The 14,927-nt window shown below is 42.9% G+C and overlaps 1 protein-coding gene across 1 annotated transcript; it reads right to left on the reverse strand.

Annotated features, from left to right (window-relative positions):
• Window positions 1–535: 535 nt before the first annotated feature.
• On the reverse strand, window positions 536–9,227 carry LOC117425158 (putative sodium-coupled neutral amino acid transporter 8). Its single transcript, XM_058993848.1, has 10 exons — window positions 8,962–9,227; window positions 5,596–5,794; window positions 4,981–5,137; window positions 4,387–4,491; window positions 3,678–3,735; window positions 2,575–2,689; window positions 2,045–2,192; window positions 1,627–1,826; window positions 924–975; window positions 536–645 (listed from the first exon to the last, which is right to left on the reverse strand). Exons 1-10 carry the CDS (start codon window positions 9,136–9,138, stop codon window positions 543–545), a joined length of 1,314 nt encoding a protein of 437 aa, XP_058849831.1. The 5' UTR covers window positions 9,139–9,227; the 3' UTR covers window positions 536–542.
• Between the last annotated feature and the right edge of the window lie 5,700 nt (window positions 9,228–14,927).

The raw sequence follows: 14,927 nt of genomic DNA on the forward strand, positions 1-14,927 counted from the left end.
CAAGCTAATTCACTAGTATGCTGTTCTGTTCTCATGGAGTACAGGGTGCAAATCCTTTTTTTTCAAAGAATTTGACTTTCCTATATAGATAATGTTAAAGGATACTTTTCTATATAGACAATGTTAAAGGATACTTTTCCATGAAAGTGAGATAGCACAGTGGGCTAATTCACTAAGATGATGGATTGCTCACCTTGAGGTACTGGGTTCAAATCCTGCCGTCCTTCCTTTATTTTCAAAGAATTATAATCATGTGTGAGAGAAGGATTTCCTGTAGGAGTTGGTGGCGCAGTGGACAAATCCCGCAACCTTCTCTCGCTAAAAACAGTGGTTCAAATCCAGCTCCTGGAAATGAGTTCCTGAGAAGTATTGATGTTGGTTGTGTTTCCACAGATGGAGAATTACCAGTATCCTGATTCTTCAAAAGCATACAATTTCTAATAACAATACATTAAAAAAAATAAATAAATAAAGTTTTTTTTTTTTTACATTTTATTCTTAAAATTTAAAACACTTTAAATAAAACATAAAAAAGACACAAGTTAATATTTGTTTAAAAGTTCCATGATGGCGATGGCTGTGCTCTGCCCGAAAATGAAGGCTCCACACAGGAGCGTAATGACACCCCACACTGTCAACCAGAGTCTGGAAAGTAAAGAGAGAGAGAGGGTGAGAGGGTGAGAGACATGCGTTCAGCTCAGTTACCTACAAGAAGACGAAATGCCTTGTTGCATTGTGAGCTGATCCTCAAATACCCACACCGGTCCAGGTTTTTATAACACAGGTTACAGAATATTATTATAGATATGAACACTGAGCTAGAAGCGGGATATCTATCCATTCAACGTCAAAGCTGCCAAATTGCTGCTTAGTTTATTTTTGCTCAGCTGAGAACAGTGACGCTGTTTATAGTTCAAGTTTACCTTGTTCGTGGAGAAACTGGCTCAGTTTGCATTGCAAATATCAAACAGAGACCTGCAGAGAGAAAAAAAATTAGAAATGAAACAATAAAATGTTATTAAAACACAAGTGTAATTTCACTGTGCATTCGCTGCCAGCTCAGATCAAGATGAAGAAGAAGCAGCGAGATGCAATGTGCACAGACTGTTCTCTCACAGTAACGAATGCCTGGGTCTGTCTAACCTGGGGCCTTATCCCAATAATCTCTAAGCTTGTTATTTTGTCAAACAATATTTCAAGAATCATACTGGATATCCTTGAATAGTATAACTGGGTTTCAAACCAAATGGAGCTCTGCTGGGTATAGAAACACAACAGAGCTCCAGGCCAGGAGCAAGACTGGCATACAAGGCTGTAACATTGAGTGGTGAAGTGTAGTGAAATAAATCTTTACCTTATACAAACAGTATGGCAAACAAAAGTGTATTGTGTTTAACAGGGAAAGCACACAAATGTTACCTATAAATCAGAACTGGATTACAGCAATGCTAAAGAAAAACTCAGCAAATAAACGTAGACAAACGGTAAATGTATCCCCAAGCTTCTTTCTTGTACTCCTTCTGTACATATTGGGAGTGTTTAAGGTTATGGAGTACATGACTACAGCCTGCAGCAAATAAAAAGAACACATTGACAAGTGCCAGGCAGGGGGTCTTATCTGCTGACCTGGGAAGATGAAGATGAAGAACGCGCTGATCCCCCCGATGACACTGATGACCTCGCTGATGTCCGGCACGAACAGGGCTATGATCAGGGTGACCAGGATCCAGGCCACGGTCAGCGAGATCCGCACCCACTTCTCGTAGGACTGGGTGACCATGCCACGCCGCCGCCGGTCCCTCACCAACAGGTCCTGGATCACAGACCTGCAGAGAGACAGCGGGCAGGGTAAGACAGCAATGTGAGGTGACTGCTTACTTTAACCAGTTGAGTGCAGATTCAGCATGGGCCCAACTGCTTTAATTGCAAGCCCCCGGATCTCTTTTCTACAACGAATCTGCAAGGTGTCGATCCTCCAAGGTAACCTGTGACGCGCCCCGTCTCTCTTTCATGAGAAACACACCCAAGCGATCGAGTGACCAACCTGCCGAGCAGCAGGATGATTGGGTAGATGGTGATGATGGACAAAGCAAAGAGCACCCTGGCGACAATGATGACTACGTCGTTTCCAGGATATGACATCAGGATGTCAGCAGCGACGCCCTCCCCAAACGTTAAAAAGCCAAAAATGCCTGAAATGGAAAGAGAGGGGGCTTAGTGACTTACAATACAGGGATTATAATTAAAAAGGTGCACCCTCATACACAACAATAAACATCTTATTCGTCAATACATTCATAGGAGAATATGTTCATAAGACACATTTAGCTGGTTTTCACTTTATGAAAATGTAAAACTGGCAAATAATGAATTTCCCAGTTCTCCAGGTAACTAACTGGGGGGTCATGTTGGGGTACAGACGGAGAAGAAGCTCCCTTCTGAGACACCCTGTAAAACTGGGGAAGCTTGTGCTGCTATCTGCAAAACTACACTTACATTTGCAGCCGTTTGACTACTGTAGTTTCAACTGCTGTTTCCTATACTTATTTAACACAGACGCAGCGCTCTACTAACCAGTGAAGGAATAAATAAGCAGGCAGAACAACATGGAGATGATGGAGATGAGAACCCAGTGTGTGATCCTTTTATTCTGCATGCTGCTGTAAATGGCAATGCAGGCTTCGTGGCACTAAAACAAAACACAGGAAAATCATTCCGTTTTCTGATCAAATGTCACCGTTTTTTTCTTTCATATATAAATTATTTTGAAAGCACTTGGTAAGGGAATATTTTTCATTTTTAATGGAACTTTTGCCCCCATAAATGTCACTACCCAGCTAAAGGTGCTCACACAAGCATTGCAGAACAAATACCAATATGTCTGGTGCCTTACTGCAGAAGCAGTTTTGCTTCATTATAAAAGCTGTGTGTTTCATACTCTTTGAAGTGCCAAAAAAAACACGTTTTTGCATGAAGTTTAGAAAGTGTTGCAGAGCTCTGAATGACAAGGGGGAAACTTTCTGTCTGCTGCTTGATAAAGAGAGCGAGACTATAGTGAAACAGACAGCCAGCTGTGCAGAGCGACAGCCAGCTGTGCTCCCTTTCAAAGAGGTTTGTGAGAACTAGGCATGAGCATCTAACAGATGGGCTGTAAAAAAAAAAAATAATAATAATAAATTTAGAAAAAAAATTAAAATGTAAATGTCATTTGTGATTTACAATACCACTAGAAATAATTCCACTTCCAAACACATTTTTCATAACTCTGTAAATCACAAGTTCCAATTTCACGTTGCTTCATTATTTCAAGGGGAATGAACACCGCCTTCAGTCCGTAACTCAACTGTTTTGACATTTACGTAATTCTCCTTTTACTTTCCCCTTCGTTCGCCTGGATCGACTCTCTCTTTTATAAAACCGATCCCTCTGTGCTTCTCTTGATATTCTGGGACTGTATTGAAAGTGGTCGACCGTCAAGCTGCAGGTTACAGAGTTACTGTGACAGGGCGGAGGCTGGGCGTGAACCAGCGGCCTCTCGCACCGTAAACAGAAATCTTACCACAAAGCAAAAGAGCCGCGCTCACCTGCATTCCTGATTATAGAGCTTTTAACCTCACCTCAGCAGTGTGTCACACATAAGCACCAACACGTAAACCAGAACGATGGCTTTTCCTTACCTGAAACCCGAAGCATATAGTGGGGATGACACTGAACATGGCTGCCCAGGAAGAAATGCTGAAAGACCAGAGAACAACGCAGCGTTAGACATAGAGCTGCACACACACAACTAAACCCCACTGGCTCACCAGCCATTGGTGACAGAGGTTTCAATTCCTCAGCCACTTCACTGAGCTCACAGGCAGGTTCGCCGTTTTCTTACAACTGTATTCTTCATCTTCATTTTCATTTTCTTCAGTACAAGGAGTTTGAACCACCAGAAGCACTCATTAAAGACTGCAGTGAACTGTGATGTACAGTATAGTATACACTTCATACACAAAACTATACCCATCTGAAGTTGGTTATTATAATAAAGGCATAACTTTAATAATAAGAAACATTTAATAGTACTGAAAAGAAGAATAAAAATCTGAAATTAAGATGGGAAGTCTTTATCAAAATACATGTATGTGTAAGGTTTACATTGTTGATGGCACAAGCCTTGATTAAGTTTCTATAAGTTTGTACACGGTGATGGTACACTGATGTTGTGAGAATAGCATTGACATCCACCACGCTGCAAATGTGCCTGCCGATGAAAGGAAAACATTTTCAACATTTAAACCTTTTTGGTTTATAGTTTCAGATACGACCCTTAAATTTAAAGACGTAACAAAAACACAGACAGACACATGAACGGCTGCACAGCCAGTCCAGTCCACTCACCCGCTGGCAGGAGGAGGGTGATAAACCACAATGTGATCCTTCATCAGGTAATACTTAATGATGATCACCACTGTCAGGTATGTCGCTGCCAAGGTACCTAGAATACTTCAGAAGAGAGGTCTCCATTACTAACAACACGTTCACGAGTGCTGCATCCCATCAAACCCTTCTCATGAGAGGACCATGTCTAAAACGTGGCTTTGCATTACTGAGATACTGCGCCAAGGCATTCACACTGCCCCCTGAGATTCACTCATCCCCCATTCGAACAGAGGGCCCAGAATGCCAGATTCTGTTTCATCTCCTGAACTTTAACATATTGGAAACATTGTGGCCAATCAGAGACGCCATCCTGAGGAGTCCACAAATAGAGTGCAGTTATTTTTTGATGATACACTGAAAACGTATGTGTACAAAACTGACTGTGTACAGCATCTATGTGTATATGGAAAATATGAATATGTAATTAAAAAATATATACTGGACAAATACAACCGCATGAACACGAAGGCCAACTTCTATATTTGACACGGGTATTTTCGACAATGGTTTAGGACTATGATATCCACGGCACAGGCTGGGACCCCAGCTTACCTGGTGTATTTCTGGAACCCGATCTCCTTGGGGATGGACAGAGGCAGGATGACCAGAACGCACAGAGTGGAGAGAGCGACGTGCTGGTCTGTGTACCAGTGGTACGGCACTGTGGTCTCGGGGGACATTGTGGTATTCAGGTACAGAGAGTCGCACACTGAAAGGGAGGAACGAGAGCCTGGGTCAGCGGCACTGTCCAATAGGAGTGTAAAGATTCATCGCACATCGATGAATCGTGATACTTTCTTTACATGATATATCATATCAGAACAGAGGTCTGTATTGTTTGCATCGTGATACAAAACCGAAAGCACAACAGAGCTCATTGGAGATCACCAAATGGTTCTCGAAGGAAGAATAAGTGCGTTTTATAGTTGCTATGGATACATATCATTTAATTCTTTTAAGAAAATGGTCCATCCTTAAAATGACCGTTTGATCTTATTATGCATTATAAAAAGTCGCCAATCAGGACTCCCATGCATCGTGATATATCCTGTATCGTGACCTGTATAACGCGATACATATCGCGTTGTGACTTGTGTTGGATTTCACAAACTACATCCAGAGATCTGCATGGCAGGGACTGATCCGAGGTTACGGGGGAGGTCTTACGCTTTGCCAGTTGGTCCTCCACCACCACCAGGAAGGCCACGGAGATCATGAAGAGGTTGAAGACGAAGCAGACCTCGCACAGCTTCCCGATGGCCGAGCCGCAGATCTCCCGCACCACGTCCTGGTACGTCGAGCGGTTGCTGATGGAGGAGGCGTAGCCCAGGATCACCAGCCCGCTGATGAGGAAAACCAGGGAGACCTGCAGGACGAGAAGCACCGCTTGAGCCCTCAGCTACTCCACCGCTTTACCCCTTCTGTGCCAGAAGGACCATGAAAAACCTCCTAGATGGGACTAAGGCATCAACCCCTTCCCACACCCCCCAAAGCTTGTAAAACAGCAGTACTTAACACAGCGCCCCAGCAATTCATATCTGTGATGCCTAACAAACATCTTAGTTACTGTATTGAGCTTTTCTATGATTGTGATGAAATGTTCTTCCTACATGCTAGAATTGCTTAACTGTAATGCAACCATACTGTATGCTGCCAAACCCAAATACAATGCAACCCCCCTCCCCCCAAAAGAAAAGTTTATTGAAGCAATACAAGTTGTATTATTACGAGTGTTGCAGTGTTTAAAACAATATCCACACTAAGTATTTTGTTTAGTTTGTTGATAGTGCTCTGTAAGATAAGACACCTTATTTGCAGGTTCTGTACTGTAGTCATGGCAGTAACATGAGCTACGGGTTAGTTACAGAAGCTGCACATTTACAATGGCCACTGAATCGACACCCCTAACTGAGCAATCATTGGGTTCATATGAGGAGCCATCGGGGGCTCTCCACTTTACAGAACCACTGCAGCACATTTGACGGGTCCATGTCAAATCGAGTTTCCATTAAATAAAGTCACACATACAGTTAGTGAAGTTGTTGCTACAGCAAACAATGACTCGTGTTGGGCGAGTGTCAAAAACCTGGCAAACATGCAGCACACTTTCAGCAGTTCATTGAGCTAGCTTTGGAAGTCATCTTCCTTCTGATGAGGAGCAATTACCCCTGATCTCATTGGAATCAGCAGTATATGTCATGTATATGGTACAGTATACTGACCTGTATATGCACGATATACCTGTATCCAATACACGGCAGTCACACCATTATTAAAAACTAGGAAATTCGAGAAATCCCACTCTCAAACAAAATCCGGGCAACTTGTAGTGGCTGACAATCAAAATGACTTTACTAACTCAAGAGGACACAAGAAACTCAAGACTTCACAGGATTCAGAAGGCAACTGCATGGACCAGCAAATAGCTAATTGACTCCTTCACCCCCCTTCATTAACACATCTATGTGAGAGAGACAGCTCTGTATTTGCACCACACTGAGTAAATTCAACAGGCAGTGATCATTTGAAAGTCATCACTATGTAAAACGCAGACTGAACTCAACTGGAGATCGGAACATAATCGCGGTCAAACAAAAAGTGACCTAGAAATGGCCCAATACTCCCAATATTTACATCGCACATCTATTCATTCACACAGTGGCTCTGCTGAAATGTGTTGATTTTACGCAATGTTTCAGTACGGCTGGACTGCATGGACCCCACCCACCTCTCCAGGGATATCTAAAGAACACACCAGCAAATTCAGCTCTCTGTTGGCTAGTTTGTTCCAATTTGTTCCAGGTAAACCCAAGTCGCCGGGCTGAGATATATTGTATGTTTCAAGAGATTTGATAGTGTCTTCAAGCCAAGGTGTCATCAGCCAGCAGCACAGTCTGGAGATGAAACTTCAGGAGTTGTTAACGTCAGCGTATGGCGTTAGTTACAGTGAAGCCTCGATACAGGCATACAGATACCCTCTGTACTGCAGATGGCTCGTTATTTTTACGGCACCTGCTATTACAAAGCTCACTGTGTATGAACAGTTTGCAATGCAACTTGAGTAATCTATAGAGGGGGGATTCCCATAGGAAACGGCACTGCTATTGTTTGGGGGCCTTCAATTCTGTTCAACTTCCTAATAAATGTTTAAGAACGAACATTCAGTATTCAAAACTATTCTGTAATAAAAAAAAAGTAAATTCAAAAAAGCTAAGCAATTGATCTGATCAACAGATCACCTGCTAGATATTTTTTGAGCATTTTACAGCACTGGAGAAATCAACCCTTACTGCATCACCCATTATCCTGGGATTACGTTAAGAGGTTTATGTAATCAATGGGAGCCCCAGCCCCAGCCCCAGCTTTGGCTCCTCATCACGCTTTGCCTGCCAACCCGATGGATTAAAACTGCAGCTAACAAGCGTGAGTCCATTGCAGACCCGCCTGGGAATACTACTCTCAACAATACCTGGCACAGTCCACAGTGCTGCACAGTTAAACTGGCCACAAAGAAAACTATACAAATACACAGGAAAACTGGAAAGATTTTAAACAAGTGCTTTGATGTGAAATCTTTAACAAGGTCATGGTGAGATCATTTCACCACATTTAAGAGAAAGACTTCTCTCCAGTTATCTTTTCTTCTATATCTTAACATTGAGTGAACAATATGCACTGATTTCAAGATCTCTCTTGGGAAACAGTACACAATAGATGTGTTTAGCCAGTCACAAATACACCTTAAATCCAGCTGACCTGGGGTCTCCTCTCAAAGCAATATGAAAATTGCATTTTGAACCTGTAACCCCTGTGTACAGCAAGTAGAAACAGGGGGTAGCATATTAAGCACACTGAGCAACAAGACTGGCGATGTCATATTCTGAACTCTTTGCATGGTCAAACTCGCTGTCACAAACATGCCGCATAGTAGAAGATGATGCTCGTTATATAAAAACGTAATAAACTCACCCGGGAAACTTTGTTAAATAGCAGCTATACAAGTAATCGAGGTATTTCAAGTACAATTGTAAAGAAATGTTATGTGGGTAGGGCATCTATAAAGTCTCTGTAAACCCTGAGCTCTCCAGATTGATCAACACAGCCACGTGGAGTGCACGGAGCCTGTTGGAACGCCGCCGCGGAGTGCGCGTGCTGCTGTACATCGTGCACAGCGCGCGTTTGGATTAATAATGTAATAACAGTGTAAGAACATCTTGAAATTTAAAACACATTCAATTAAATAAACATAAATGGCTCACAACATGTTTTACTTTTCTTTGTCAATTAATGTAAAGCAATGTAGAACAAGACAGAGTTTATATTGCAAAATACATATATAGGCCTATATGCGCATTTCAAACTAAACAATGTTACTGATAATAATCTAATGCCATTACCTTTTACAGTTAAGTGCTTATGATTATTTACTGGGTAAATGGATTGCACGAATGCATGTAAAATAATGAGTTAATCCGCAGGATGTTTTGTTCCATGCTTTCTCAATTTCTGCCCATTTGGGGCCACAATACTCACCAGTTCTACACCAAGAGCGGTATTGACGCCTCCAGCCTTGTTAAAAGCCCATGGAAAATTAAGAAGTCCAGCGCCTAGAGCTGACTTCAACATGATGAAAACCGCTCCGAAAGAAGACAGCCCAGAGTCTACGGGCTTGGACAGTAAGCTTATGCTCTCCCTCGCAAGCTCCTCCATCCTTCCAGCGCGGCTCCTGCTTGGTACTGAGACGTCTTGGTGCCAATGGATGAGGGGTTTTTTTGGTAAAATAAACAAATTCTACACAATGAAAAAAAAAAGTTGATGGAGGTGTGCCAAACTTTTGAAACCAATCAAAAATATAAGTCGCCCCCCCACCCCCAGCTCTGTCACCTGATTGGACATGCTTCTTCAATCACACTGTGAAATATATTAACCGTGTACAGTTTAAACAGACTGGTGCGAAACCTGTTAAGGGGGCGACAACATTGTTGCAACAGGTTGGTCTTCCAAAATTTCATTTGTGGAGCCGGTGCAACACACACGACTACGGCTCAAACCTATACCGCAACTAGTGTATCCACGGGGTCCTGTGGACCCAGAGCTCTTGTATAATGTCCACTGCTCTGCTACACGCAGCTGCTCAATGTTCCCTGGTAGTTTCATGCCAGTTGTAAGTGGCGTTCTTGCTGGGCTGGCTACTCAAGTTTCTACACAGGTGGGTATTTGGCATTTCCGTGGATAGTATTTCATTAACTTTTTTTTAGTGGATAATAGTTACGGGTTAAAGATATTTAACTGCGGTTGTACTAAAACACTAGCTTTGTTTCACTTTGAATATGATACTTAAAAGCAGCGTCAATGGAAATATAATTACCGGTGTATCTCATTGGTTGCTGGGTACAGTTTATTCTATTGATTAGTTCCTTGGTCTATTATGATTCGCATTAAAAGCGTGATGTGTTCCCCACTATAACCTATATTGTTTATTATTTTACAATGCTACCTTCTTCAAGTAAAGTCACAATAGTGACTTTTTTAAAAAAATTGTTTTTACAAATACCTGCACAAATATTTTGAACCCCCACCTGCCAGGTGAGCTGGTGCCCAACACTCAAAAGATGTACTCCAAAAGAACCCTGGAAACGTTTGGAAAGGAGAGGAGGCTGTTCAGCCCACCCTTTCCCAGCAAGCCATGTAGACCTGCTCATGGGAACGCAATAAGACACAATCGAATTGTTTGTTCAATATTCATTGTGTTTGAGATGTTCGTCTGGTTGGCTATATTTAAAACGCTCGGTGTAAAAAAAAAAGAAAAAAGGTGTTTCCTGCCTTCTGTTCTAAACCTTACTAGTACTTCGCTTCCTACTCTCTGTGCTAAATTGGAAGTCATGGCTTGGGTGAGAGCTGTGCTGGATTCTTGGGTGAGAGATGTGCTGGATTCTTGAGTGAGAGCTGTGTTGGATTTTAGGTGAGAGCTGTGTTGGATTCTTGGGTGAGAGCTATGCTGGATTCTTGGGTGAGAGCTGTGCTGAGAGCTGTGCTGGATTCTTGGGTGAGAGCTGTGTTGGATTCTTAGGTGAGAGCTGTGTTGGATTCTTGGGTGAGAGCTATGCTGGATTCTTGGGTGAGAGCTGTGCTGAGAGCTGTGCTGGATTCTCGGATGAGAGATGTGCTGGATTCTCTGATGAGAGCTGTGTTGGATTCTCGGATGAGAGCTGTGTTGGATTCTCGGGTGAGAGCTGTACTGACAGCTGTGTTGGATTCTCGGATGAGAGCTGTGCTGGATTCTCGGGTGAGAGCTATGCTGGATTCTCTGATGAGAGCTGTGTTGGATTCTCGGATGAGAGCTGTGCTGGATTCTTGGGTGAGATCTGTGTTGGATTCTTGGGTGAGAGCTTTGCTGGATTCTTGGGTGAGAGCTGTGTTGGATTCTCGGGTGAGAGCTGTGCTGAGAGCTGTGTTGGATTCTCGGATGAGAGATGTGTTGGATTCTCTGATGAGAGCTGTGTTGGATTCTCGGATGAGAGCTATGCTGGATTCTCGGGTGAGAGCTGTGCTGGATTCTCGGATGAGAGCTATGCTGGATTCTCGGATGAGAGCTGTGTTGGATTCTCGGGTGAGAGCTGTGCTGGATTCTCGGATGAGAGCTATGCTGGATTCTCGGATGAGAGCTATGCTGGATTCTCGGGTGAGAGCTGTGCTGGATTCTCGGATGAGAGCTATGTTGGATTCTCGGATGAGAGCTGTGTTGGATTCTCGGGTGAGAGCTGTGCTGGATTCTCGGATGAGAGCTATGCTGGATTCTCGGGTGAGAGCTGTGTTGGATTCTCGGGTGAGAGCTGTGCTGGATTCTCGGGTGAGAGCTGTGCTGGATTCTTGAGTGAGAGCTGTGCTGGATTCTTGGGTGAGAGCTGTGCTGGATTTTTGGTGCATAGCGCTCAGTGCAGGTAAGTCATGCACACTCTCACTGTTCTGACAGCACCAGAGTATTTATTGCCGGAGCAACATTTTGTGATGGAGCTAGCTGACCCTGGGAGCGACCTCACAGCAGTCCTGACATGGGAATCAGAGGGTAATTAGCTGAAGTTATTTACAGAAATTGCCATTGGGCCCTGAAGCATGTGCAAGGAGGTTAAGTTGATTGCACTGGGTCTTTGATAGGATTTATTTGGTGCTGGGCTGGTATTAGAGATTCTGCATAGTCAGAATACCGTATTACTATGATAAAGCTGGAATTGCTAATGGACTGGTCAAGCTCTGCAGCACTGGTTTTACCCTTATAAAAACATACCATAGGAAAAGCATTGTGCAATAAAGCATAGTTAAAGAATAGTGAGGTATGATAAAGCATATAAATAAACATGGCAAACCATGGTAAGCTATGCTACATGCATAGTATAAGCATGAGAAAGCTGCAAAAATACTGTGGAAAAATATCTATATAATGATAAGCCAGAGCTGCCCAGTAGTGCTGTTTCAGATGGACATGTGAAATGCTGGCTCTGGAAATAAACATTTGATCTAAAGTCCACTCACAGTAAACACTATACAAAAGTGTCAGAGATATCCTAGGTTACACTGTACACATAGATTTCCTCACTTAGATTCTACAAAGAATAAATGGTTGTGACATAGAGAAATCGAGCTCAGGTAATGATTTACCTTGATACACTCCTGTGTAGCTCTTGTTGGGTTTGCACTTCTCCCTGCACACACACACATCTCACAGTGAAGACAAATAAGTTCTGCGCTTTGCAAAAAAAAAGCTTTAAAATCACACCTGGGTGCTTTCTTGCAAGTGCACGGAGCCATTTCCACAGTGCATATTTCTGGGGTCTTGTGGGGACCACATGTTACACACTGCACTGAGAGCCGAGACCAGAGCCGAAACTCGCAGAGGCCTGGGCGGGCTGTTGGTTCGAGATGTCAAAGAAAATCACCGCCTCGCAATCACAACCTAATGACTGGAAGAGGAAGTTAGGAGAAGGCTTGGGAGCCTTCCAGGGAAATAAAAGGGCATGTGACCTCATTTACAAGAGATTCAAAATCCTGTTAACTGCAGATACTGGTCACAGGGTCAGTTCTCATGTTTTATAGATATTTAACATTTATTTGAATTGCCAACGAAAGCGGCAATGACATTTTCACAGGGCACTAATTCCTATTAAAAGTGGATCAAATGGTTTAAAAAAAAAAAAAAAAAGTGTAGACCTCCATCAATGGAATTAGGTGACTAATAGCTGGGAAGATGAAAAGGACAGCGTTATGGCTTTTTCCATAGATGTTTTGTTTTTTTATAAAAGCACCCATTAGTATATATAGTTAATCCTCTCCCTCCCGAATCAAGATCAAAGAGGCTTTTACACCTGGCAGAGTTAACATTCCTCAAAGGTAGTGGGGGGGGGGGGGGTCTATTAGTATTTTGTGCAATTATAAAATGCTGCAAGATTCAAAGAGGCACAGAGACAAGAAATGGGTTCAGGGTTTTATATAAGAACAACTGAATTCAGTATTCTTGTAATAAAGAATAGACACACTTTCCTGGCTTCGATTCTCTTTCCAGATGAAGGGACGGTGGAAATGTTTTCCAGGTTAAAGTCCATTTTTAATAGACTTGTTTATAGTATGTAAACAGTTTCAACTTTGTTTTAGTCGAAGTTGTCTTGTAATCTTTGGCTTAGTAAGGTGATAACCACGAGTGCTCCTTCATTACCCATATGGAAGCACACACGCACACATAGAGGGAAAGCATTTCTCAAACCCACACTTTATTTGAAGCTAACACTGTAATTTCACAAGCAGTTAAACAGTAACCTCAATTAGACACTTACTGTGTCAATGTCTGGGGCTGGCTCAGTCCCAGGGAGGGATGTTGGTCCCTCTGTTTCGGTAAAAGTCTTTGATCACCTCCACGCGGCTGTGCTGTTGGGACGGAGCCTCGAGAGGCTTGCGTCTGCCGTACATGGAGGAGGACAGGAGAGGGACCCCTCGGCTCTTCTCCTGGGGAACAAGGGTGTGGCACTGTAAAACCAGAGCTGCTCAAACTCGGAGGGAACAGAAAAAAAGAACCACCACCATTTTTTTTTCCATTAACCAGAAATACATTTTTTTCTCCCTCCTCACCACTTACCTCTTCACCGACTTGCAGTTTCAACCGCGCTGCCCTGTCATCTCTGGACAATTTCGGAACGTATCCTTCCTTGACGTGAAATATGCGGTCGTACAAACACTTTTCTTCCAACTGGAACCAGAATCATAATCAGAATTATGAAATCTTTATTCTAATACGTACCCATGTCTTTTATATTCTGACAATCTTGATGATTTAGATTTCAGACAAAAGAAAAGTATGCAAGGGATTTTTCTCTACATATAATTCAAATGGAATCTTTGCATAGCAGGCACACAGTGCCACTAATGGCCACCTTGTGTAATTGCAGTGTATCTAAATGGGATTTTAACTTATCACTCAGCACCGCCAGATGGCCAGATTCTGTAATTGCACTTAGATCTTAATTTAGTTTTGCCTTGATAATATCATTATTTGAACCTAAATTGTTAATCTGTAACTAAAACACACAAAACAAATAAAAAGTAGACAAAAGTCTCAGCTACGGCAGTGTATTACTCGACTTGGTTTTTTATTACTTGTTTTGTTATCCGATTGCTTGGTCCTTGCTTCTCCTGTATGGTACTCGTTTCCCAGTGGAATGATGAAGCAGACGTACCTTTTTACTACTGCTGTACAAATAGGAAGGAGCGGCCACTCGTTCAATTTCCTTAGATGCCTTTTGGGACCCGCCCCAGAACTTGCTTCCCTCCACTCCTTTGTGTGCTAGGTGATGCTTAGCGGCATTTTTCTGAAGCTGCGGATGAAAAGCGTATTATTGAGAGCAAGCCAAGGCAAACATTCTGCTGTATGTCAATGATGTAACAGTAAAGGCTGCTTTGTAGTGAAGGTGAAAGGGTTGCATGATGTCATCCCTGTTGAATCAACCACACTGGTGATGCCACCTTGATGGAAAACTGTTAAATAAATGCTCACATGGAATAACCATTTGTTACATATAGGTTGTATATTGAACCCATTCAACCTATATGGATGTTCCACATCAATAGCAGAAAAAAAAACACCTCACCTGAAGTTCTTGTTCCACGAATCTGATACGTTGTTGTATGGAAGGAATCCAGGCCTCTTTGGACATGATGCTGTTGGGTTTACACTGGGGGGCCTGGGGTACCACTTTCCACCTTCAACCAGCAGCCAACCTACTGTACCCCCCCCCCCCCCCACCCCAATGACGTAAACACCGTGTCATAATACTGAGCTGATGAGGTCATGGACTGGCTGCTGTGTCCCAGTACCAAATGATGAAACCATTTCCCCTAAAGTCTGCCAGAGTGAGGCGAGGACCATGGGAGTGAGCTAGAGAGACAGACCTGTCCACGGAACTGAGGTCATAGAACAGGAAGTGAAAAGGAACCAGGAAGCAGACCAGAGTTGT

This window comes from Acipenser ruthenus, chromosome 20, assembly GCF_902713425.1.
Source record: "Acipenser ruthenus chromosome 20, fAciRut3.2 maternal haplotype, whole genome shotgun sequence".
Classification (NCBI taxonomy): domain Eukaryota; kingdom Metazoa; phylum Chordata; class Actinopteri; order Acipenseriformes; family Acipenseridae; genus Acipenser; species Acipenser ruthenus.